The sequence below is a fragment of the Rhinatrema bivittatum genome, chromosome 2 (assembly GCF_901001135.1).
Source record: "Rhinatrema bivittatum chromosome 2, aRhiBiv1.1, whole genome shotgun sequence".
NCBI classification, from domain to species: domain Eukaryota; kingdom Metazoa; phylum Chordata; class Amphibia; order Gymnophiona; family Rhinatrematidae; genus Rhinatrema; species Rhinatrema bivittatum.
Genome location: NC_042616.1, coordinates 352,794,236 through 352,821,323, shown reverse-complemented (window position 1 = coordinate 352,821,323; position 27,088 = coordinate 352,794,236). Strand labels below are relative to the sequence as shown.

General features: G+C 46.3%; 1 protein-coding gene across 4 annotated transcripts in view; it reads left to right on the top strand.

Moving 5' to 3' along the window:
* The window catches only part of ERP44 (endoplasmic reticulum protein 44), a 505,107-nt gene that overhangs the window by 318,588 nt on the left and 159,431 nt on the right, over positions 1-27,088 (top strand). For all 4 annotated transcript variants that reach the window (XM_029589904.1, XM_029589906.1, XM_029589905.1 and 1 more), the window contains one exon: positions 15,948-16,064. In XM_029589904.1, coding sequence (XP_029445764.1) covers positions 15,948-16,064 — 117 coding nt within the window. The remainder of the gene's footprint in view (positions 1-15,947; positions 16,065-27,088) is intronic.

Sequence of the window (27,088 nt, the reverse complement as noted above, 5' to 3'; positions counted from 1 at the left end):
GAAAATAGCCACTTCTATTACTAGCATCAGTCGAATGGGGATAGACTTAGTTTTTGGGTACTTGCCAGGTTCTTATAGCCTGGATTGGCCACTGTTGGAAACAGGATGCTGGGCTTGGTAGACCCTTGGTCTGACCCAGTATGGCATGTTATGTTCTTATGTTCCCCCCAGTGCTTTGTGTCCACTTGCCTGTGCCTGTCTCTTGTTCTTTCGCAGTCTCACTCGCTGGGGCCTCCACTGCGCCAGCCTCTGGGCTCTCTGCAGTTCCTTCCTCTGGATTCTCCTCTGTAGCCTCACTCGCTGGGGTCTTCACAGCGCCGCCATCTGGGCTTTCTTCAGTGCTTCTTACTTGGCAGCTTTTGTCCTCTCTCTCTCTCTCTCTGGACTTCCCATGCTCTCTTTCACTGGGCTTCTCATGGGCGTTCTCTCTCAGGTCCTGGCAGTATTTGAGCACCTTACAGGGTTTTCCTCCAGCCTCCCGTAGCCCCATTGTCAGGCCTCCCTGCAGGGCCTCGCTTGGGCTTTCCTCTGCTGTGTCCCACAGGCCTCTTGGTGCTGCCTCCTTCTGGGCAGTCTGTATCACTCTTCCTAGGGCTCTCTGTGACCCCTCTCTCTGGGTTCTTCAGAGCCCTCTCCTCTGAACTTCTCATGGGAGGTATTCCTGGACTCTCCTGGTAGTGTTTGGGCACCTTACAGGGTCTTCACGAGGACCCCCTGTAGCGCCATTCAGCTGCTGAGCCTCCACTTTGTCCTCTGCGGTAGCTTCTTCAGCTCCCTAGCCACATAAGCTTTTCTATAAAGAGGAATCAACAAGAGCCTGGCTTGCTTCCAGGATCTTTTCCCCCTGAAGGTTAGGCAAGCTGGTGCTTTATGAGGCTCTCCTGTAGCAACCTCTGCCTTTCCAGGATTCTCTGCAACAAGGCTTGCCAACCTTCTTCAGTCATGCTCTCAGACTGCTGCATTCTAGTGCTGCCGTATCCTGGCTACTCCATTCCAGGCTTTTTTTCAGGCTGCACACCTAATACTGCAGAGTAGCTGGCTTCCTTGTACAGAGACACACCCTGCCCCGACACAGCCCTCTCAGCCAACTCTGGTACCTTCCCAGGGCCACGCTCTTGTCAGCACAATTCTGCTGCACCGGTGTTTCTTTCACTTTTCTTTTCAAGGCAAAGGTAAAAAAAAATAAAGCCTGCATAACGAGTGATAACTTGCTTACTGTTTATTCCCTGTCTATCTCCCAGCAGGGCTTCTCCTTTTAGCCGGTTTAGCCTTTTTTATTTATTTATTTATTTATTTGTATTTTTCTATACCGGCATTCACGGAGTTCGTATCATGTCGGTTTACATAAAACAAGGGGTGAGAAATACATTATAACGTAAATAACTAATAACATAAGAGTATACATTAAAAGTAAAACAAGTGCATGGAAAAAACATCCTGTCTCTGCAACCAGTCCCATACACTGTTTTCTCTCTACCTGAAATATATTCTGTTCAGTGCAGCTTTTTCCACACCTTTTCCCAAACACCGTGCACTCCTGTACTCCCTGTGCTCTGTACTTGGTTTTAGAGCCACAGGCCCCCTGGGTTCTGTACAGCATTTAGAACCACAGGTTCTCTTCACAACTCTCTGCACTCCATACTGTTTGCTTTTGGAGGCTGGGGTTTTTTTTTCTGTGTACTGCTTACATAAATCCCACGCATGATGCCATATGTGGGAACGAGTGATGATTCCCACAGGCCTGGAGACAAACTAGACTGACTCCAGCCTTCTTAAAACAGTAGCTCTTTATTATAACTTCACACATGTGTAACTATAGATTGACTCCTCAGAGAGTGTACAATCTTTACAGTTTGTTGCTTCGTCTCTGCTCACGATTTGGGCAGTATTACATACAGGAGCTGGCTCCCTCCCAGAGACCTCAGGCCTGGTCTGATTATCCCCATTTGGATCTCAGCTCTTATTCATCCCTTGCTGGGCCCTGCCCACAAATCTCTCTCTCAAGGGGAATTAAGGTGAACCAGGCATCCAGCCTGGTCCCGCACAGGTTTAAGTGGGAAAATAGGGGCACTGCCTCACGCTCTATCATATCTCCCCTCTGCCATCTCTTCTCCAAATTGAAGAGTTCTCACCTCTTTAGCCTTTCCTTATAGGGGATTTGTTCCATCCCCTTAATCATTTTGGTTGCCCTTTTCTGTACCTTTTCTAATTCTGCTATATATTTTTTGAGATGTGGTGAACAGAACTGCACGCAATAATGAGGTTGCACAATTGAGCGATAATCTCTGTTTTGTTCTACATTTCTTTCCTAATAATCCCTAGCATCCCATTTGCTTTCTTGGCTGCTGCTGCACACTGAGCAGAAGATTTCAATATATTTTTGACGATGACACCTAGATCCTTTTCCTGAATGGTGAATCTTAATGTGAAGCCTTGCATTGTGTAGCTATAATTTGGGTTACTCTTCCCTAAGTGCATCACTTTGCCCTTATCCACATTAAATTTCATTTACCATTTGCATGCCCAGTCTCCCAGTTTTGCAAGGTCTTCTTGCAGTTTCTCACTATCCTCTTGTGATTTAATAACTTTGAATAATTTTGTGTCATCAACAAATTTGATCGCCTCACTTGTTCCTATTTCCAGGTCATTTATAAATATATTGAAAAGCAGAGGTCCCAGAACAGATTCCTTGGGGAATCTTTCTCCATTGAGAAAATTTACCATTTAGCCCTACTCTCCATTTTCTTGTAATCAGTTGGCAATCCACAACAGGACACGGTCCCCATCTTGTGACATTTTAATTTCCTAAGAAGTCTCTGCTGAGGGATTTTGTCAAATGCTTTCTGGAAATCCAGATACACTATATCAACTGGCTCACCTTTATCCACATGTTTGTTTAAACCCTCCAAAAAATATAGTAAATTGGTGAGGCAAGATTTCCCATGGCTAAATCCATTTTGGCTTTGTCCCATTAAACTATGTCTATCTGTATGTTCAGCAATTTTGTTCTTTATGATAGTTTCTAACATTTTGCTGGCACAGACGTCAGACTCAGTGATCTGTAATTTCCTGGATCACCCCTTCATCCTTTTTTTAAAATTGGCATTACATTGGCAATCTTCCAGTCTTCAGGTACATTGATGAGACCTTCAGGGACATAGTAGCCAAGTCCCAAATCCATTCTGGCAGCCCCAGTGCTGCCTTGGATCAGAAAGGTCTCCCAATAGGAGAACATCACCCTGGTGTAGCAGGAAGTGATCCTGTAGCAAGGACCTGCTCTCCAGGTGATGTATTGTCCTCTCGCACTGAGGACAAATCTCCCAGGGCTACTGCCCAGGAGGGAAGGGTTAGGCTGGCCATCATAGTTGGTGATTCGATTATTAGAAATGTAGATAGCAGGGTGGCTGGTGGACGTGAAGACCGCCTGGTAACTTGCCTGCCTGGTGCGAAGGTGGCAGACCTCACGCGTCACCTAGATAGGATTATAGACAGTGCTGGGGAGGAGCCGGTTGTCGTGGTACATGTGGGCAGCAACGACATAGGAAAATGTGGGAGAGAGGTTCTGGAAGCCAAATTTAGGATTTTAGGTAGGAAGCTGAAATCCAGAACCTCCAGGGTGGCATTCTCTGAAATGCTTCCTGTTCCACGTGCAGGTCCCCAGAGGCAGGCAGAGCTCCAGAGTTTCAATGCGTGGATGAGACGATGGTGCAGGGAAGAGGGATTCAGTTTTGTAAGGAACTGGGGAAACATTTGGGGAAAGGGGAGACTTTTCCAAAAGGATGGGCTCCACCTTAACCAGAGTGGAACCAAGCTGCTGGCACTAACTTTCAAAAAGGAGATAGAGCAGCTTTTAAACTAGAACAAGGGGGAAAGCCGACAGTCACTCAACAGTGCATGGTTCGGAGAAATGTATCCTTGAAGAATACTAATGAAACAGGAGAGTTAGGGCATCATCCCAACAGAGAGGTTCCATTAAATGCAAACATAGTTCATATACCTATATGTAAAAAATCACCAAAGCTAATGATTTCCGAATTATCCCAAACAACTGAAAAGCAGGTTGTTAAAACAAGCAAAAAACACACTTTGAAATGTCTGTATGCCAATGCCAGAAGTCCAAGTAGTAAGATGGGAGAGTTAGAGTGTATAGCAGCAAATGATGAGATTGACATAATTGGCATTACAGAGACTTGGTGGAAGGAGGATAACCAATGGGACAGTGCTATATCAGGGTACAAATTATATCGTAATGATAGGGAGGATCAACTTGGTGGGGGTGTGGCACTTTATGTCCGGGAGGGTATAGAGTCCAACAGGATAAAGATCGTACAAGAGACTAAATGCTCAGTAGAATCTATATGGGTAGAAATCCCATGTGTGTTGGGTAAGAGTATAGTGATAGGAGTATACTACAGTCCACCTGGACAAAATGGTCAGACAGATGATGAAATGCTAAGAGAAATCAGGGAAGCAAACCAATTTGGCAGTGCAATAATAATGGGAGATTTCAATTACCTATCACAGGAAATGTGGAACCCAAAAACAATTTCAAAAATTGGCCTAAGAAGGTGTCAGCACTATGTCCGACTTTGAGGTGCAATCGAAACTTTTGTGCAAACGCTTCTCAGCTAGAGGATATCCGCGCTCCAGTATCCGAAGAGCTTACTTACGTGCAAAATATTCACATCGCGAGTGGCTCTTTCTCCCACGATCTAATGAAGAATCCTCACGCCATACATGTATTCTACCATATTCTTCTGTTGCCTTTAAAATTCGTCAATCTATTCTACAAAATTGGCATGTGTTACAAACTAATGCGATTTTTCATGCTCCCCCACGAATTACTTTTTCCCGTGCCATGAATTTAAAAAATTTTTTGGTGAAATCGGACAGCTCTATGATGTCATATACATCATATAGGTTATCAGGTTCACACAAGCCTTGCAATAATTGCTCCGTTTGCCCGTCTTCTATGACAATCTCAGATCAATTTACCGTACCCTCTGGTTATAAAATATTTTTGCGACACCACACCACTTGTGCATCTATCATGGTGATATACTTAATACAATGTCCTTGTTCCCTCATTTATATTGGCAAAACAAAACGCCTATTGAAGACGAGGATGATAGAACATCGTAGCAATATTAGAACTGTCAGAGCCAATGAACCTTTAGTTTCCCACTGTACAGAGATGGGACATACTTTTGATGATTTACGATTCTGTGCCATTGAACATATTCCTGTACATTGGCGGGGAGGCAATCGGGAACGTATGTTGCTGCAATCTGAACAGCGGTGGATTTATCGTTTACAAACTGTTCACCCATCAGGATTAAACACTGAGCTGGACTTACATGTTTTTTTAGGTTGAATTCTAGGTTGTTTTCCAAATCATGATTGATAGATTGCTTAACACCGATTCATGATTGATGGCTGACGTCACTCAAATTACGATCATCTGACAGATGTTTCAAAATCATGATTGATGGTTGACATCATTTAAAGGAACGCTAGCCTCGGTTCGGGTTCCTCCATTTCCTTCCCTCTAAGATGGTTGAGACGTCTGGTCCCGTCTGAAATGGTAGCCGTGGTGTCATGAGATAAGTATTGATTTCACCTCTTATTTTATTTGACGTGCGATTCTTCTTTACTTATTCTCTTTTTATAAATGTGGCTCTACAACTGAAGTGTTTCTATATGCCCCTGAGGAAGCTTACCCAGCGAAACACCGGCCCGTGTAGGGCTTTTCTTACTAATGCTATTTGAAAGAGTCATTTGTTTATCAAGAATGGAGGACATTTTTAAATAATTGAAAAAAGAAAAAAAGTTTGCTGCATTAAAATTATGATGAAGGTGAATGATAGATAAGACCGGTTAGTGTCTGCTTGAGAGTGACACATAACGTCAAGGCTTGCTGACACCTTCTTAGGCCAATTTTTGAAATTGTTTTTGGGTTCCACATTTCCTGTGATAGATTATATGTTGTGGTTAACCGCTGACTCCCTTGTGTGAGTAGATTTCAATTACCCCAATATTGACTGGGTAAATGTAACATCAGGACTTGCTAGAGACATAAAGTTCCTGGATGTAATAAATGATTGCTTCATGGAGCAATTGGTTCAGGAACCAACAAGAGAGGGAGCTATTTTAGATTTAATTCTTAGTGGAACGCAAGATTTGGTGAGGGAAGTAACAGTGGTGGGGCCACTTGGCAACAGTGATCATAACATGATCAGATTTAAACTAATTTTATTTATTTATTTATTTCCGATTTTTATATACCGGCATTCGAGACAGCAGTCACATCATGCTGGTTCACATAGAACATGGGTGCATAGTAAACATAGAAAACATAGTAAACATAACTATAACGATAATAACTGGAAGGGGGACAATAAGTAAATCTGCAGCTCTAACACTAAATTTTAAAAAGGGAAACTTTGATAAAATGAGAAAAATAGAAAAAAACTGAAAGGTGCAGCTGCAAAGGTTTAAAGTGTTCAACAGGCATGGACATTGTTTAAAAATACAATCCTAGAGGCGCAGTCCATATGTATTCCGCACATTAAGAAAGGTGGAAGGAAGGAAAAACGATTACCGTCATGGTTAAAAGGTGAGGTGAAAGAGGCTATTTTAGCCAAAAAAACATCCTTCAAAAACTGGAAGAAGGATCCATCTGAAGTAAATAGGATAAAACATAAGCATTGTCAAGCTAAGTGTAAAACATTGATAAGACAGGCGAAGAGAGAATTTAAAATGAAATTGGCCATAGAGGCAAAAACTAATAATAAAAACTTTTTAAAATATATCCAAAGCAAGAAACCTGTGAGGGAGTCGGTTGGACCATTAGATGACAGAGGGGTTAAAGGGGCTCTTAGGGAAGATAAGGCCATTGCAGAAAGACTACATGAATTCTTTGCCTCCGTGTTTACAGATGAGGATGTTGGGGAGATACCAGTTCCGGAGATGGTTTTCAGAGGTGATGAGTCAGACGAACTGAACAAAAATCACTGTGAACCTGGAAGATGTACTAGGCCAGATTGACAAACTAAAGAGTAGCAAATCACCTGGACCGGATGGTATGCATCCTAGGGTTCTGAAGGAACTAAAAAATGAAATTTCTGATCTATTAGTTAAAATTTGTAACCTATCATTAAAATCATCCATTGTACCTGAAGACTGGAGGGTGGCCAATGTAACCCCAATATTTAAAAAAGGCTCCAGGGGCGATCCAGGTAACTATAGACCAGTGAGCCTGACTTCAGTGCCGGGAAAAATAGTGGAAACTATTCTCAAGAACAAAATTGTAAAGCATTTAGAAAGACATGATTTAATGGAAGATAGTCAACATGGATTTACCCAAGGGAAGTCTTGCCTAACAAATCTGCTTCATTTTTTTGAAGGGGTTAATAAACATGTGGATAAAGGTGAACCGGTAGATGTAGTGTATTTGGATTTTCAGAAGGCGTTTGACAAAGTCCCTCATAAGAGGCTTCTACGAAAACTAAAAACTCAATGGATAGGAGGCGGTCCTTTCGTGGATTACAAGCTGGTTAAAAGACAGGAAACAGAGAGTAGGATTAAATGGTCAATTTTCTCAGTGGAAAAGGGTAAACAGTGGAGTGCCTCAGGGATCTGTACTTGGACCGGTGCTTTTCAATATATATATAAATGATCTGGAAAGGAATACGACGAGTGAGGTTATCAAATTTGCAGATGATACAAAATTATTCAGAGTAATTAAATCACAAGCAGACTGTGATACATTACAGGAGGACCTTGCAAGACTTGAAGATTGGGCATCCAAATGGCAGATGAAATTTAATGTGGACAAGTGCAAGGTGTTGCATATAGGGAAAAATAACCCTTGCTGTAGTTACACGATGTTAGGTTCCATATTAGGAGCTACCACCCAGGAAAAAGATCTAGGCATCATAGTGGATAATACTTTAAAATCGTCAGCTCAGTGTGCTGCAGCAGTCAAAAAAGCAAACAATGTTAGGAATTATTACGAAGGGAATGGTTAATAAAACGGAAAATGTCTTTAAGATCATGAGAGGTCTTGAACGAGTAGATGTGACTCGGTTATTTTCACTTTCGAATAATAGAAGGACTAGGGGGCATTCCATGAAGTTAGCAAGTAGCACATTTAAGACTAATCGGAGAAAATTATTTTTCACTCAACGCACAATAAAGCTCTGGAATTTGTTGCCAGAGGATGTGGTTAGTGCAGTTAGTGTAGCTGGGTTTAAAAAAGGTTTGGATAAGTTCTTGGAGAAGTCCATTAATGGCTATTAATCAATTTTACTTAGGAAATAGCCACTGCTATTAATTGCATCAGTAGCATGGGATCTTCTTAGTGTTTGGGTAATTGCCAGGTTCTTGTGGCCTGGTTTTGGCCTCTGTTGGAAACAGGATGCTGGGCTTGATGGACCCTTGATCTGACCCAGCATGGCAATTTATTATGTTCTTATGTTCTTACCGTAGCTGATGTTAAACTTAACAGGAACTGTAGCTCTCCCTAAGGTAAACCACTTCAGTAACCTGCTAATGTATTTTATAACCGTCATCCAGGAAAATAATAATTTATGTTAAAAGCTAAGATACGTTTTTAAATGTCTTGACTGTGCTCACCAAATAAGAAACCAGTGAAATCTCCAAAACATGGTACACCTTCAATCAAAGATCAGCTAAATACTATGTTCTGATTGTATTTTCACCTTCAGTCAAAGAGAAACCATCTAAATGTTTCAGAATATACTTCATCAATTGCACTGAAATATCCTAGCAAAATAAACTCATGCCACTCTACTGCATATGATTTAAAAAAAACATCTAAACAACATATTAGTAATCTATCACTATTACCCACCAAATAGTTTTCAACATAAATTCTTAGATATCAAATCAAATAGACTTAGCACAATCACTATCTCAGAAGATCCTACAACCACGAAAGCTTGCACTTTAACACCCACCACTGATTCAAAATATTCTTTGGCCCTCAAATCCCAAGTGACCTTGGAGATCCCAGCAAATTGGGCACCATGGTCATCCCAGATCACAGAAAAGGTAAAGAACAAGAAGGAACTTCAACCTCTTAGCATTGTTACTATGGTTACCACCTGCACACTCAAGAGGATTCTACTCACTTAGCATATGGATACATAGGCCTAGTAAATGCCAGATCAGTCAACAAGAAATCTCCAATGATCCATGACTAAATGAACTAAGCTTAGACGTTTTAAAGATAACTGGATGACTCAGGAGGAGTCCCACTGAATAGACTGTTTCCAACGGACTTCTCCATCCTACTCAAACTCACATCAGGAAGACACTGAGGGGGGGAGTAGCAATTCTAATCCAAAACATAATCAAGATGCACAAAATCTCTCTTCCTCAGTTATCAGAGAATGCAACAAAGCTCTTGGTGGTTTACCACCCCCCCCCCCCCCTGTTGAAATAGCATATACATTCAAGAGCTACTGGAGCGTATCATGAATCTGACATTAAGATTCCCAAACCTAGTGCCTATGGGCAACTTTAACCTACATTTAGAGAACCCAACATTGCACAGGCCTGATTTCCTCACCACCATGACGACACTAGATCTCAGTCGGTGTTAAATCCCTAGCATATAAGAAGCGACCCATGCTATACCTGATCTTAGACATGGGGGTGAAAAATCCAAAGCATTCACATTACCGTTTCTATATTTCTTCAAAACACCATAATTTGCATTAATTATTTTACGCAACACCAGTACAATGTGAGCATTATTTATCAAGAAAATTCATAATACCCATATATCTTTTTGGAATGGTCTTCCATTTTCAAGATATTATGGGTCATGTGAGTCTTTTTTTCTTCTTTTCTTATGTTTTACACAAATAGTCCATCCTACTTTTTTTGAAAAATTTTACTTCCAATTAAAACACTTTGCTCTATTTGTTCCTTAAAGTATCATGAAAAAAGAGGGCACAGTTCCTTCTACATATTCATTAAGGGGTAGATTGTAAGACCTGCACGCACGCGTCCATGTGCACGCGCTACGCGGCACGCACACATGGACGCCCGTTTTTACAACATGTGTGCGCATGTTATAAAATCGGGAGTTGGCGTGTGCAAGGTGGTGCACATTAGTGCAACTTGCGCGCCAATGCCCACGGGCTTCCCTCCCAGGGAACCCGTGGGGTTCCCTCCCAGGCCACTCCGATTTTGGAGCGGCCTTGGGAGGGAACTTCCCCAGCCCCCTTCCCCAACTCCCTTCACTAATCTCCCCCTTCCCCTTCCCTACCCACTTCCTAGCCGTAACCTAGAACCCCCCCCCACCCCGACCTTTGTCTTACCTTTTGCGCCTACTTCAGGGCAGGCACAGGTTGCGCGCGCCGGCAGCCTGCTGGCATGCGATTTTCTGGCACAGTGGCAAATGACCGCTGTGCCGGGAACCTCTGACCCTGCCTCGCCCCTTTTCTGAAACTCCGGGACTTATTTGCGTCCAGGGGCTTTATGAGTATGCTGGGCCTTTTTAAAAAAGGCCCGGCGCGCATAGGCTTTTGAAAATCCGGCCCTAAATGCCATGCAGTTTTCAAGCGAGCAGAAGTATGAAAGCTTGACATGGCGCTATGTTTCACTGATTGCTGCTTCAGGGGTATCCGGCTGGATGCTATCATTCTTTCCAATGTTCACTATAAATAAAAATAGAAAGAGACAAATGTGTTTATATGGGAAAAATACCAAAATTTGTTCATGCAATTATTTTTGCTGCTTTTACCTATGTCGAGGTACGTTCTCTATATAATCCAGAACACTCATCTGTGGGAAACTGCTGGCAGCTTTGTTAATGGCTGATGGCATTCCCTCGCCCTTTACATTTTTGTACACTATTGCTAGATGTCTCAATAATGCATAACCAATTGTGTTAGAAATTATAACATGACTCTTATTATTCTCAATACCATTAGACCACCTATGTGCCATTAGGAACAATCCTCAGTCACAAACAGTAATGTGAATACTTTGAGTGACATAATATATATTTATTTATTTTATTTATTTATTTAAAAACTTTTTTTATACCGGCATTCGTAGGACACATCATGTCGGTTTACAAAAAACTGAGAAGGAAAGGAAATTACAAAGAACAGGGTAGGGGGTAACTGGGTGAATATACAAGTATAAGAGAGTAAAGTTAAAAGGCAGCGATACAACTACTTGCATTCGATTCGGATTAGATATGCAAAAGAACTAATATACAATGTTACATGGCATGTGCATTTGATACATTTAGCATATGGAACTTATTTACAGTGCAACATGGCATGTGTACTTGATATACAGTGATGGTTGCGGGGAGGGGGGTGAGGGGGGGGAGGGGGCAGGGGGGGTGGGGAGGGTTGAAGAGAATAAGGTAAGAGGATATAGGGTAGGGTGGGATTGAGGTGAATCAAGGAAAAATCTGTTAGGATTGGGTGGAATTAGGGTATGCTTGTTTAAAGAGCCATGTCTTGATTCCTTTTTTGAAATGGCTCAGGGACGGTTCTAAGCGGAGATTGACGGGTAGGGAGTTCCAGAGGGTGGGGCCCGCAATGGAGAAGGCTCTATTCTTTGAATTTTGACTCTCTTTTGGGTAATTTTGCAATTGGTGAAAAGCCAAAACATCACAAGGTCGGCATCACGAACAGCTGTAAAAAAAGAGCTAATTTCCTAGCGTGTAGCAAATGGACTCAGGACCAATGGGTATAGTGTGCTCCTGATAGCAGTTGGAGACGGAGTCAGATTTCAATCTGACATCAGCACTACATATACCCCTGCAGGAAGCTCTGCTCTTCAGTATTTCTCAGTCTCCTTAGCAGTTTGTGACTCTACACACGCTCGCTCGCTCAGAAGAAAGAAAATTCAAAATCTTAGCTCTACAAGACGAGCCCCGCTCTCCTGCGGGGCTCTCCCTCCCCTAGTTGTGATATCCTGAGGTGATTTCCGTGATCCCTCAGAGGTAAGCCTCGGTCCGGCAGCCGGTTTCCAGCGTGGACTTAGCCTCCAGGAGGGAGCAGCTGAGAGGCAGCGGGTGCAAGACTGAGCGCAGCAGTGAAGGTATTTCCCTCTTCTCCCCGCAGCCGGAGACCACCCGGCACGAGACCGGGAAGCGCCGAGACAAGGTAAGGTCGAAAATATTCTTAAGTCTCCGGTCTCCGAGGCTCGGATAGCCACACAGATCGCCCGTCAGCATCTGTCCCATCAGCTTGAGCAGCCCCTTCCAGGCTAGACCCTGATCCGGCTCAAGGGTCCTCCCACGTGGAGACCCTCCGGGGGAGGAGTCGCCATCTTAATCACGTGCTCGCCGGCGCCATTTCCCCCCTTTGGTTGCCATACTGTCCGCCTAACTGAGCTGTGTGCAGAGCGGTGAGCCGGGCGCATAACATAGTTGGGTGCACAGCGAGGTGCACGAGGGTGCCGGGCGCTTAGCGCCACTCTCAACAGCGCCAGGCGCACAAGTTCGGCTGCGCGCACAGCAGCGCGCACATCCCCGTAAGCGCACAGACCAGCCTGTACGCATATCTTCGCAGCCTGCACGCACACCCTCTGCGCACCCGGAGCGCATATCTAAGCCTCCCGGCCTGTGCATATAAATGCAGAGACCGGGTTTGAACTCCCCTACACGCATAAATCATGGCACCACTGGCCAAGAAAGTCAAAACACAAGTCCTCTGCCCAACCTGCCACATCAGAGCTGCGCAGCATGATGAGGCTACTGCCCTGTGCCTATAGTGCGAGACGGCTCTGGGAGAACCAGGGCAAAGTTTCCCCCAGCCAGTACAGGAATAAGGATCCACTGACAGTACCCCGGACCTCTCTATCCCCAGCTCGGCCCTCCAGACAGGACCCTCAGGGAACGCCGCTGGGTTCAATATAGACCCAGGAACCTTTTCCTGGGTGGAATTCTTTAAAGGTCTGCAAACCTTCATCCAGGCGCAATCGGCACCGATGCCACAGCCTCCACTAGAGGACTCAAACTTCCCAGGCCCTTCTTGGCCTCCCAGAGACGTGCCTCCTCCAGACAAAAGCCTAACCTTAGGGGACACGGACACCTTGGAGGAACACCAAGACTCCCTGGGAGGAAGGGGAAATCCCTCCAGGAACGGAACCATACCGAACCATGATGCGTTTTTTCTCCAAAGACGAACTACCAGACCTCATGTCCGGGAGTCTGAGGGACAGCAGATCGACCTGGAATGGAATGCCCCGGAGGCCAGTTTCAAGGGAAGACGGGCCTTAGAAGCCCTATATCCACTGGAACCCTCAGCCAAAGATCTACTGGTGTTTCCGAAAGTGGACGACATGGTCTGCGCAGTCACACAGTGCACCACCATTCCAGTCAGAGGAACGACACTCAAGGATGCCCAAGACAGACGTCAGGAGTCCATCCTTAAACAGTTATTTGAGGCAGCAGCCATGTCACTGCAGATCGCTGCCTGCTGTGCCTTGGTGACACGCGCATGCTTGTCACTGGCCAGGAACACAACCACACCCGTCAAAACATTAGAACCAGCAATATCCTTCCTCACGGATGCGACCTCCGACCTGGTGCGCCCTTCAGCAAGGGGCATCTCATCCGTTGTGGCAGCCAGAAGCCAACTCTGGCTCCAAAGCTGGTCAGCCGACGCGACTTCTAAGATGAAACTCACGAGAATGCCGTTTAAAGGAACCCTCCTCTTCGGAAGCGAACTGGAGAAGTTAGCTGACAAATGGGGCGAATCCCCAGTACCTCGGTTACCAGAGGACAAGATCAAGAGAAGCCAACGCCCCTCTCCCCAAACATCCAGGGGCAGAGGATCACAACGTTTCAGACTGTACAAGAATACATATCAAGCACCTCGCCCTGCAGGCAGGGGCCAGTCCTTTCGGAACATACACAACAAGAGGGGAGCTGGCTCAGGCCCAGGCCCCAACGCATGCCGCATTGAGAATCAACATACCCATCCACAGGAAGAAGCCATAGGGGGCAGGCTTGCCCGATTCTACCAAAGATGGGTCGAAATAACGTTGGACAAGTGGGTCCTAACTGTCATTCGAAAGGGATACTTTCTGGACTTCCACAGCATCCCTCCAGACAAATTTGTGAAATCTCCCTGCCATTCCCCCTCCAAGAGGGCGGCAGTGGAAATCACACTAACCAAATTGCTCGCATTAAAGGCTATAACACCAGTGCCCGCGCACCAACGAAATACTGGACACTATTCCATTTATTTTATCATTCCCAAGAAAGAGGGAACATACTGGCCCATACTGAACCTCAAGCCAGTCAACCGCGACCTGAGGGTACCACACTTCCGCATGGAAACCCTACACTCGGTCATAAGGGCGGTACAGCCGGGAGAATTTCTGACCTCCCTGGACCTGTCAGAAGCCTATCTGCACATCCCGGTCCATCACGATCATCAGCGCTTCCTACGCTTCACGATCCTGGACCATCACTACCAGTTCCGAGCGCTACCCTTTGGGCTAGCTACAGCCCCTCAGATGTTCACCAGAATCATGGTTGTAGTGACAGCGACACTGAGGAAAGAAGGAATCCTCGTTCACCCAAATCTGGATGATTGGCTGATCAAGGCAAATTCTCCAAAGGAAAGTCATCAGATGACCATCAGAGTTAAGAATCTCCTGGAGGACCTCAGATGGGTCATCAACGCAACCCTCCCAATCTCTGGAATACCTGGGAGTCCGGTTCAACACCCAACAGGACAAGGTCATTCTTCCCCCTACAAGGAGAAGGAAATTGATGGACCAGTTGACAAAACTGTTGAACGATGCCCGCCCCATGTCCTCGGACTGTTGAACGGTGCCCGCCCTCCAAGTCCTCGGACTCATGACATCAACCCTAGAAGTCGTACAATGGGCAAGGGCCCACATGCGACCACTACAATGTTCCCTACTATCACAATGGAACCCGATGTCCCAGGACTACACCATCCGCCTTCAATTACAGGTGGAGGTATGGATCCAGCTCCTATGGTGGCTACAAGAAAACCACCTGTGCAAGGGAGAGAGGCTATCCCCACCAACCTGTGTCTTGCTCACCATGGATGCAAGCCTACAAGGGTGGGGAGCCCACTGTCAGGAACTGAGGGCCCATTGACAATGGGACAAGGAAGAGTCGGGATGGAATATCAACCGTCTGGAAGCCAGGGCAGTCAGACTAGCCTGCCTACGCTTCAGTCACCGACTCTGTGGCGAATCTGTTGGAGTCGTGTCGGAAAACGCCACAACAGTGATCTACATCAATCGACAGGGAGGAGCCAGAAGCCAACAGGTGTCCCTGGAAATAGACCCCCTAATGGCGTGGGCGGAAGCAAACCTACAAGTGATCTCGGCCGCCCACATCACGGGTAAAGACAACATTGCTGCGGATTACCTCAGCAGGGAAAGTCCAGACCCAGGGGAGTGGAGACTTGCTAACTTCATGGAATGCCCCCTAGTCCTTCTACATTTATCAAGCTGCTATTGATCCCTGATTGTATGCTGCCATTCTAATATTTTGAACGCTGTCTTGAGATGAATTTGTATTCAAAAAGGCAGGTAATAAATCCAAATAATAAGTAAATGAATAAATAAAGCTATTTGGATAACTTCAGACCTGCTCTCCACTTCAACTAGGCTTACCTGGCTATGTTTAAGCTCTGCCTTGAAACGCCCACACACTGCCTCTTTTTTTATCCAGGTAAATTTTAGGTGGGTAATAAATTTACCGGACTAAATATTAACCCGTTCAGCAGGGTGGGAAATTAAAATTTTGGGGTTTGTCTCATGCTTAGCTAGACAAATCCTTTGAATATTGACCTTATAATGTATGTGTGTGCTTGTGTATATAATTTTTGTAAAGTCATCATTGCATGTTTGATTATGCATTATTTAACTTTGAAATTACAGTTGTCTTTTCTTTACAGGAACATGCCCCGGATATGGTCTACTTAGGTTCCCTCACCAGTTTTGATTTGTCCTATGCATGGACACAAGATAAATGTGTTCCTCTGGTTCGGGAGATCACATTTGAAAATGGAGAGGTATGGATAATTTTGGATATACCAGGATTTTGTTTTCTTACATAATTTGTTGTTGGTGGTGAAATGTTGCACTACTGATATTTTCATATTTTGCATTAAATCTGGGTATATTTTCTGGTTGGAATGATTCAAGTTTTTTTTAATGACAGTTGTGTGTAAAGGTTTAGGAACTCCCTGGTTCAATTGTATGTTTCAGTGAATCACTAAGAGAACAGAAGCTGACTTGATCTCTACATGATATGTTAAATATGACATCTTTCTGTAATTTGTAATAGCAAAATATTATTTATTTGCTGATTGGATCCTTCTTCCAATTTTTGAAGGTAGTTTTTTTGGCTAAAATAGCCTCTTTCTCACTTCCAATTTTAATCAAATTGGCAGTTGACAGGCCTTCCTTTCAACTTTCTTAATGCATGGATTATATCTGGACTGTGCATCTACGATAGCATTTTTAAACAATGCCTGTTGTATTCTCTTAACCTTCGTAGCTGCAGCTTGCATTTTTTTCTATCTTCTTCATTTTATCAAAGTCTCCCTTTTGAAAGTTTAGTGTTAGAGCTGTAGATTTACTTATTGTCCCCCTTATAGTCAATTCAGATTTGATCATATAATCAATTTTGCCATGTGGTCCCACCACCATTATCTCTCTCATCAAATCCTGCATTCCACTAAGAATTAAATTTAAAATAGTTACCTCTCTTTTGGTTCCTGAACAAATTGCTTCATGAAGCAGTCATTTATTCCATCCAGTAACTTTACCTTTCTAGCATGTACTGATGTTACATTTACCCAGTCAATATTGGGGTAATTGAAATCTCTCATTATTACTACATTTCCAAATTGGTTAGCTTCCCTTTCCTAGCGTGTAGCAGATGGACTCAAAACAAGTGGATATAGTGTGCTCGTGCTAGCAGTTGGAGACGGATCTGACGTCAGTACGGGGTACATATACCCCCGCAGGAAGTGCAGCAACTCAGTAATTTCCGTCTCCAAAGCAGTTTGGAGCTACCTCACGCTCGCTGAGCGTTTTTCCAAATTCTAACGACTAAATTCATTGAAGAATCCTACCTGAAGACGAGCCCCGCACTCCTGCGGTGATACCATTCGGTCCCTTCCCCAGTTGAGTTTCCCGAGGTGATTTCCGTGGTCCCTCGGAGGTAAGAGCCTCAGTCCGGTGGCCAATTCGCGGCAGGGACCTAGCCCCCGAGTGAGAAGGGCTCGGGCGCGGCACAGAGGCAACCTCGGTCCCGGTGCGGACTTGGCCCCCGAGCGAGACGAGTTCGGGCGCGGCCTAGAGGCAGCGGGTGCACTTCCTCGAGCGCGGCGGTGACGGTAATCACCCTCTCCCCCCGCAGCCGGAGACCGCCCGGGTCGCAGCCGGGAAGCGCCGAAGACAAGGTAAGGCGTACATCTTTACTTGTGGGTCTCCGAGGAAGCGAGGATTAGCGGGGTCTGCCTACGTGGCAGCCCGCCAAGGCGGTCGCCATTTTTCCTGCCTGCTTGCCGTCACCATTTCCCTGGTTCGTTGCCTCGCTCTAGCGCTCAGGCGACGGGCGCATATGTTGGGCGCCCGAAAGTAATTGGGCGCATATTTGATAAAGGCGCACATTGAAGACACCTTGATAGGCGCACGTTGATGGGCACACGTTGCTAAGCCCACGTTGATAGGCGCATGTTGATGGGCACACACTGCTAAGCCCACATTGATAGGCGCACGCTGCTAAGCGCACGTTCATAGGCGCACGTTCATAGGCGCACGGTGATACGCGCACATTAGTAGGCGCACATCTTTCGTGCATATTACAAGGCGCATACTCCGACTGGGAGCGCACCGCATAGAGATAACAGACGAGATGGAGCATAGGAGAGCCCATGCGTCCGCAGAGCCGGCACCTCCAGAATCAGGCATAAGAGCTCTAGGCCTCTGCTCAGCATGCAACCTCAGAGCCACACAGAGCGAGGAAGCAGACTCCCTATGTGCCCAATGTGAGGAGGCCCTGGGAGTTCCAGGCCAGGGCCGGTCCCAGCCCAGCGTACTTGCCAGTTCCTCAGGGAATACCCCGGACCTAGCAGGTAGCGGTGAGCAGCCTGGGAACCCGAGAGATCTGGTGCCCCTAAGGCTAGAACCTGCCTCACTCTCCTGGGTGGAATTATTCAAGGGGATTCATGCCTTTGTCAAGATGCAGTCTGATCCCCGAACAGACCCATACGTACCGGAGGACTCCGCCCCTGGACCCTCAAGACCTAGGCACGGCCACTCGCCACCCGGAAGCCCCACTTATGGGGACTCAGATTGCTCTGAGGAAGAGGGCGAGCCCCCCGAAGAGGGAGAACTTCCCTCGGGGTTAGAACCGTATCGAACCATGAGACACTTCTTTCTTAAAGAGGATCTCCCAGACCTGGTCTCTCAATGCCTGTCGGAGCTGGCTATCCCGGGCCAAGGCACCCCAAGGGAACCTAGAGTGAACCCTCTGCTAGAGGGCCTGCGCCAATTGGCTCACCATTTTCCCCTCATACAAGCAGCACAACAGCTAATCGATCTGGAATGGAATGCGCCGGAGGCCTCATTCAAAGGAGGTCGGGCCTTGTCTGGCATGTACCCCCTGGACCTGGCAACCAAGGAGCTGCTGGCGTGCCCTAAGGTAGACGCCATAGTTAACGCAATTGTGAAGCGCACCACTATTCCGGTGGAGGGGGGGCGGCCCTCAAGGATGCACATGACCGGCGCATGGACGCCATTCTGAAACAAGCCTTTGAGGTGGCAGCCATGTCCCTACGAATTGCGACCTGCTGCACCGTGGTGACGCGTTCCTGTTTATCTCAAGCTAGGAACAACACCCCGGGAGAAGAAATGGAATCAGCTCTCTCGTTCCTCACTGACGCAGCCTCCGACCTAGTCCGTACGGCGGCCAAGGGAGTGTCATCCTCAGTGGCAGCCAGGAGACAGCTCTGGCTACGAAACTGGTCAGCCGACTCCTCCTCCAAGACACGCCTCACAAGAATGCCCTTTAAGGGATCCCTCCTGTTCGGCAGCGACCTCGAGAAGCTGGCTAATAAATGGGGCGCCTCTCCATTACCCCGTCTACCAGAAGACAGGTCAAGGAGGAGCCAGCGCCATTTTCCTAGGCCATCCAGAGGTAGAAGCTCTCAGCGCTTCAACCCTTACAGGGCTCGCTACCAAGCACCTCGTTCTCAGACCAGGAACCAGTACTTTCGGACCAAGCACAACAAGAGGAGAACAGGCTTGGGTTCGGGTCCCGGCCGCACCCCACAATGAGAATCAGCCGACCCATCTGGGGGAAGAAGCTATAGGGGGCAGGCTAACCCTATTCTACCGCAGGTGGGTCGAGATTACCTCGGACCAGTGGGTCCTCGCCATCATCCGAGAAGGGTATTACCTGGTCTTTCTTCGGCTCCCTCCGGACAAATTTGTGGAATCTCCTTGTCCACCCCTCAAGAGGGCGGCACTGGAAGCTACCTTGCGGAGGCTCCTGTCCCTAAACGCTATAATCCCAGTGCCTGCATGGGAGATAAATTTGGGGCATTATTCCATTTATTTCATAGTACCCAAGAAAGAGGGCACTTTCAGGCCTGTCCTGGACCTCAAGTCAGTCAACCGACACCTACAGGTCCCCAGCTTTCGCATGGAAACTCTGCGGTCAGTCAAAACTGCAATACAGCCAGGGGAATTTCTCACATCCCTGGACCTGTCAGAAGCCTACTTGCATATCCCAATCCATCGGGATCACCAGCGCTACTTACGGTTTAAAGTCCTGAGCCAACACTTCCAGTTCCGAGCTTTACCCTTCGGGTTAGCCACCGCGCCGCGGACCTTTACCAAGGTCATAGTAGTAGTGGCGGCGTCACTCAGGAAGGAAGGAATTCTCGTCCATCCCTACCTGGATGATTGGCTGATCAGGGCAAAGTCACCGGAGGAGAGCCACCAGGCAACCAACAGAGTTATATCTCTTCTGGACAGCCTAGGATGGGTAGTCAACACAAACAAGAGTTCCCTACAGCCTTCCCAGTCGCTGGAATACCTAGGAGTCCGATTCGACACCCAGGAAGACAAGGTCAGCCTGACCTCCAAGAGGAGATCAAAACTCCGGAATCATCTGCAGGCCCTGCTGAGCACCACCCGGCCCACAGCTTGGGATTACCTACAGGTCCTCGGCCTCATGGCACCCACTCTGGAGGTGGTACCATGGGCGCGGGCTCATATGAGACCGTTACAACGCGCCCTCCTATCTCGGTGGAGCCCACGATCACAGAACTACACCATACACCTACCTTTACCAGCCAGAGTGCAGAATCAGCTATGGTGGTGGTTGCAGCCCGGCCACATGAGCTGGGGGTCAAAAATGTCCTCCCCAACCTGGACCCTGCTCACTACAGATGCCAGCCTGAACGGATGGGGAGCACACTGCGAAGAACTAACCGCCCAAGGACGGTGGAACAAAGAAGAGTCGGGGTGGAACATCAACCGACTAGAGGCACGGGCAGTCAGGCTAGCCTGCCTGCGATTTGCCCACAGAGTTCGAAACAGGGCGATCAGAGTGATGTTGGACAACGCCACCACGGTGGCATACATCAACCGACAGGGCGGAACCAGAAGCCGACAGGTATCCTTAGAAATAACCCCCCCTGATGGCTTGGGTGGAGGCGAATCTCCAGGACATCTCCGCCGTCCACATCGCCAGGAAGGACAACATCACGGCAGACTTCCTCAGCAGAGAAAGCCTAAACCCGGGGGAATGGCAGCTGTCGCCCACAGCTTTCCAGATGATTGTGGATCAGTGGGGGACTCCGGGCATGGACCAACTAGTGGACAGGTCCAACGCTCAAGTACCCAGGTACTTCAGTCGCAGACGAGATCCTCTCTCCCACGGGATCGACGCTCTGGTACAGCCATGGCCTCAGGGAATCCTGCTATATGCTTTTCCTCCATGGCCCCTGCTGGGCGCCATTATACACAAGATTCAGCGGCACAGAGGCCTAGTTCTTCTAGTGGCCCCGGACTGGCCAAGAAGACCCTGGTACGCAGACATGAGAAGACTGCTGGCAGGGAATCCACTTCCCCTGCCTCCATACAGGGACCTGCTGCGGCATGAGGATCCAGCTCAATTCTCTCTTACGGTCTGGCCATTGAGAGGGCTAGACTGAAGAAAAGGGGATACTCGGGGCCGGTAATAGATACACTCCTCCGAGCACGCAAGTTCTCCACATTACTAACATATATAAGGATCTGGAGAGTATTTGAAGCCTGGTGCGACACTCACAGCACCAATCCACATGCCGCTAAAATCCCTATCATTTTGGATTTCCTGCAAGAAGGACTTCAGAAGGGTCTGTCCCTCAATTCCATCAAGGTTCAGGTGGCAGCGCTATCCTGCTATGGTCCCAAGAGTGACGGCAACAGCATTGCCACACACCCAGACGTTTCACGTTTCCTGAAAGGAGTCAAACACATTCGCCCGCCACTGAAGTGGCCAGTGCCCCTGTGGAACCTCAACCTAGTTTTGGAATTTCTAGTGGGGCCCGCCTTCTGACCCCTTCGAGGCCTGTCCCTCCGTTTGTTAACCTTGAAGATGGTGTTCCTGCTGGCCGTTTGCTCAGCACGCCACATCTCAGAGCTACAAGCGCTGTCCTGCCGTGATCCATTTTTCAGAATCACTCCAGAGGCTATCCATCTTCGCACGGTTCCTTCCTTCTTACCCAAAGTAGTCTCACACTTTCACCTCAACCAAACCATATCCTTGCCAACCACACGGAAGGTTTGAGGAAGTCGGAAGAAGGTCGAATACTGCGCCATCTCGACATCGGCAGGCTGCTGTCCAGATACCTGGAAATGTCAGAAGCGGTACGAAAGACAGACCACCTGTTCGTCCTTCACAGCAGGAAGAAGCAAGGGGAAGCGGCCTCACGGGCAACCATAGCCCGCTGGATCAAAGAAGTTATCAAGGCGGCCTACGTAGAAGCGGGAAAACCACCACCTCTAGGGGTCAAGGCTCACTCTACCAGAGCGCAGGCGGCCTCCTGGGCAGAAACTAGGATGCTGTCGCCGGCAGAGATATGTAAAGCGGCAACCTGGTCCTCCCTCCATACCTTCTCCAGATTCTACCATCTGGACGTCCAGGCTAGGGAGGACACAGCATTTGCGAGGGCAATCCTAAACGGACCTCGGGCAGCCTCCCACCCAGTCCGGGAGTAGCTTTTGTACATCCCACTTGTTTTGAGTCCATCTGCTACACACTAGGAAATGTAGAGATTACTTACCTGATAATCTCGTTTTCCTTAGTGTATGCAGATGGACTCAGCATCCCGCCCGGCTGCCGGTATACATGGGGATTCACCGACTCACGGTAAGCCATGTTTTCTTATATAGGGCATCCACCCTGCCGGGTGTCGACGCCTTCCGGTTGAGAACACTGGCAGTCTCCAGCTACTATCAATTGGTCAGGGTAATCATGTTCATTTAATCGATCGGTCAGTCACACATATATCCATAAAGCTTTTGCAAGGAAGATTACTGAGTTGCTGCACTTCCTGCGGGGGTATATGTACCCCGTGCTGACGTCAGATCCGTCTCCAACTGCTAGCACGAGCACACTATACCCACTTGTTTTGAGTCCATCTGCATACACTAAGGAAAAAGAGATTATCAGGTAAGTAATCTCTACATTATTGCTCTTAACATTTCATTGTCTATCTTATCATTTTGCCCAGATGGACGATAGTATATTCCTATCACTATATTCTTCCCCAACTCAGTATCTCACAACAACCAAAGACACCAAAGGTGGCCTTTAAATTTATAGAAGCTCCTTTCTGAGAATGCCTGTAGAGATCCTACCAAATGTGTATCAGAAACCAAAAGATTTACCATTAGCATAGGGGAAATAGAAGAATAGTTAGTATGTGTGTGTAGCACGTGTGTGCTTAAAGTATAAACACCCTGCCACCATTTTAAGGTGTGGAATCTTTAATTGATCCTTCCATGGCTATTCCCTAGTTTTTGGTTATTTTTAGGGAAGGAAGCCTTTGTGGGGTCTCTTGGGTTTAGAATAGAAACAGAGAGCCTTCAGCTTTTGAAGGACTGTGTCTGAAACTTGCTGTCCATGTCTGGAAACCTGGTCATTTTTTAGTTTCCTGAGTTAGGAGTTTTTCTTCTCTCCTCATCTCATATTTTTCTTTCCCAGTTTGAATCTTTTATTTTTAACATGCTTGAGTACTCACCCAGGGGCACAGTGTAGACTAGCTAGAAGAGTGGTGTGTCTCAACCAAAGTGCATAAATGAACTATATTTAATTCTAGAGAGGAATGAATCTTCATGTATTCTTGAGAGAAGGAGTAAAGAGAGAGAGAGAGATTTTGTGGACCCATTCTTAGACACATTAACATCTTGAGAAGTAAATCAGGTACCTATGAGATCACTAGAGTAAGATGAAGGAGAAGAAGAATTACAAGAGGGTATGAGAAATTGGAACTTTTATCTATGAACCATGATTTTTTATTTATTTATTTTAAGTTTTTCTATACCGGCATTCGCGATGAATATCGCATCATGTCGGTTTACAATTAACAAGTGACCTAAGAGCTAAAAACCCTAAAAAGCAATCTCAGACAAAAAGAGAGAAAATGGCGCAAGGACCCTACCCCGCAACATTCCTCCAGCTACAAAACAACCTTACACAAATACAGACTATCTACCCTCAAACACAAGCGAGACTTCTACGCAAAAAAAAATCCATGAATATAAATTTAACCCCAAAGTGCTTTTCTCCTATGTCGCAAGCCTCACCACCTCCATCCCACCTACCATACCAGACACTGAGGCTGCAGCCAAATGTGAAGAACTGGCCAACTACTTCCAAAGTAAGATCTCCAACCTCCTCTCCAGATTTCCCCTTCCCAATCTCTGTTCCCCCATCCAACCCTCTGTTCCCTCTTCATCCCAACCCACAATGGCCACACTTGACGTTACTTGCTCCAAAGAAATCATAAGCCTCCTTCGAAAACTTAAGCCAGCCTCTCACCCCAATGACACCATCCCTACCAAAGCGCTTATAGCCATCCCCAACTGCATAGCCAGGGCCATAGCAGATATCATCAACTGCTCCCTCACCCATGGGATGGTCCCAGATTCACTCAAGCACGCTGTTGTCAAACCCCTCCTTAAGAAACCATCCCTAGACCCAAAAGACCCCTCCAATTTCCGACCCATCTCCAACCTCCCTTTTATTGCCAAGCTAATGGAAAAAGTTGTTAATTCACAACTCATGGATTACCTTGAAGATCATGCCATCCTCCATGTTTCCCAATTTGGCTTTAGGAACACCTTAATACCGAATCCTTACTCCTTTCCCTATCCGACTATCTACTCTGAGGCCTGGGCCAAGGCCACAGCTACCTCCTTGCCCTCCTCAATATTTCGGCAGCTTTTGATACCATCAGCCACCACCACCTCCTGACACAGCTAGAAAGCATCGGCATCTCAGGAATAGCTCTCGCCTGGTTCAAATCCTATCTCTCAAACAGAAAGTTCTCTGTTAAAATTGGTAACAACCTATCTGCCTCATACCCTTTACAACAAGGGGTCCCTCAAGGCTCCTCACTGTCTTCAATCCTCTTCAATGTTTACCTCACCCCGCTCTGCCAGCTCCTTTCCGACCTTAAACTCAAATTCTATCTCTATGCTGATGATGTTCAGATCATCATTCCTATTCACAACTCTATATCTGACGCCCTGGAGCACTGGGAAAACTGCCTTGCAGCCATCAACTCCCTCCTCTCCAACCTTCAGCTTGCCCTCAACGTGAACAAAACGGAACTCCTTCTCATTTCCTCGCAACCCCCCGACCTCCTGCCTAATGACCCTAAACTTAACCTTCTCACAGGTCAACCATCCGTTAGGGACCTTGGAGTCCTGCTTGATCCCGAACTAAGCTTGAAACCACACATCAACGCTATCCTCAAAGCAGGCTTCTTCAAACTCAACTTTCTCAAAAAACTCCGATCCCTGCTTTACATCCAAGATCTCCGCACAGTGATCCAAGCCACCCTCACCTCAAAACTAGACTACTGCAATGCTCTCCTCCTAGGGCTCCCCTTATCTACGATAAAACCTCTCCAATTGTTGCAAAATGCCACCGCAAGACTCATCACTAACACACGTAAACATGAACACATTACCCCCATCCTCAAGGATCTACATTGGCTCCCCATCCTTGCCCGTATTCACTACAAAACTCTGACCATAGTACACAAGTCTATCCACACCCACAACTCCAACTGGCTCGACCTCCCCTTCATTGCCCCCCTGTCCACTCGTGCTACCAGATCTGCCAGCAAAGGTACCCTACATGTACCTTCCTTGAAAACAGCTCATCTTTCCTCCACCCGTGACCGTGCCCTCTCCATCGCCGGTCCGGCTCTCTGGAACTCCCTACCTGTCCACATGCGCCTCGAACCATGTGCGATCAAATTCAAAAAGAAACTAAAAACATTTCTGTTCAACCAAGCCTACCCAGAATAGTCTCCTCCCACCCTCACCATAGCTCTCACCCTCCCAGTGATCGCCCTTTCCTTATATTAAGGAGTTAATTACTTTGTAAATTGTTATTCTTCTTGTTATGACTTCTTGTTTTAATCTATCCTTCCATCCTGCACTTGGTTAACCCCCTTCCCAGATCTCCTTCCCTGTTGATATGTATTTTCCAAGCCTTCTGTTAATATGTGAACCGGTATGATGTCCCCACTAATACCGGTATATAAAAGTTTCTAAATAAATAAAAATAAATAACAAGTGGATAGGGAACAAAAAAGGTAATAAATAACATTGATCCTAATAATAATAATAGTAATAATAGTAGTAAACATTAAACAAGTGAAAGCTAAGGATTGCAGTTACAATAAAACAAGGGAGTAATACAACTTGGAACAGAGAAAAGAAGCTGGGGTTTTAATAGAGAGAACATATATGCCAGTCAATGTAATTGTAGCATTAATGAATTGCCTTGATGAGGTGGAGTTATTAATTACCATGTTAAGGCAAAGTCTAAGCGACTAGTTAATAATGGAATTGGGTTCAGTTTAGGTCTGGAAAGGCTTTCATGAATAGCCACGTTTTGAGTCTTTTCCTAAATGTGGGAAAAGTTGATCAAATTGAATAAAAGACATTTCCCTTTCAGTTGGGAGGGAAGTTATCAATATCCCAAATTGATTGGAAAGGATAAGAATTAGGACTTATTAATTGGAACTTATTTGACTACCATCAATATAAATTGATTAAAAAGAAGAAAGGTCACACATTTGTTCAAGAACTAACCCCTAGATTCATCAAAATGCATTAGTAATACATGGTTAACACCCAAGATAAGAAAAGGGGCTTGTTTAGGGACATTTTAGAATTACCGCACCATGTGATAACAAACCGCTTTGCATCGCACCCCGTGATAATTCCTATTTTTGCATCTTGCGCTGAGAGAGAGAGCGAGAGCCTATCTATATTGCCTTCATATTAGTTTAATATTTATATCTCAAGAGGAGGGCCATCCAATAGCTCAAGGTGAGATGGTGGTTAAGGGTTTAGGGGCCAGTTTCTCATGTAGAATGAGATATATAAATAGCAAGATACACCTTGGTGAAGATATGACATAGTTTGGAGTGAGGAAAGTCTCATAAAGACTGGAAAATTGGGCATCAAAATAGAAGATGAAATTTAATATGGATAAGTGCAAGGTGATGCATATAGGGAAAAATAACCCATGCTATAGTTACACAATGTTAGGTTCCATATTAGGTGCTACAACCCAAGAAAGAGATCTAGGCGTCATAGTGGATAACACATTGAAATTGTCGGTTCAGTGTGCTGCGGCAGTCAAAAAAGCAAACATAATGTTGGGAATTATTAGAAAGGAAATGGTGAATAAAACGGAAAATGTCATAATGCCTCTGTATCACTCCATGGTGAGAACGCACCTTGAATACTGTGTACAATTATGTTCGCCGCATCTCAAAAAAGA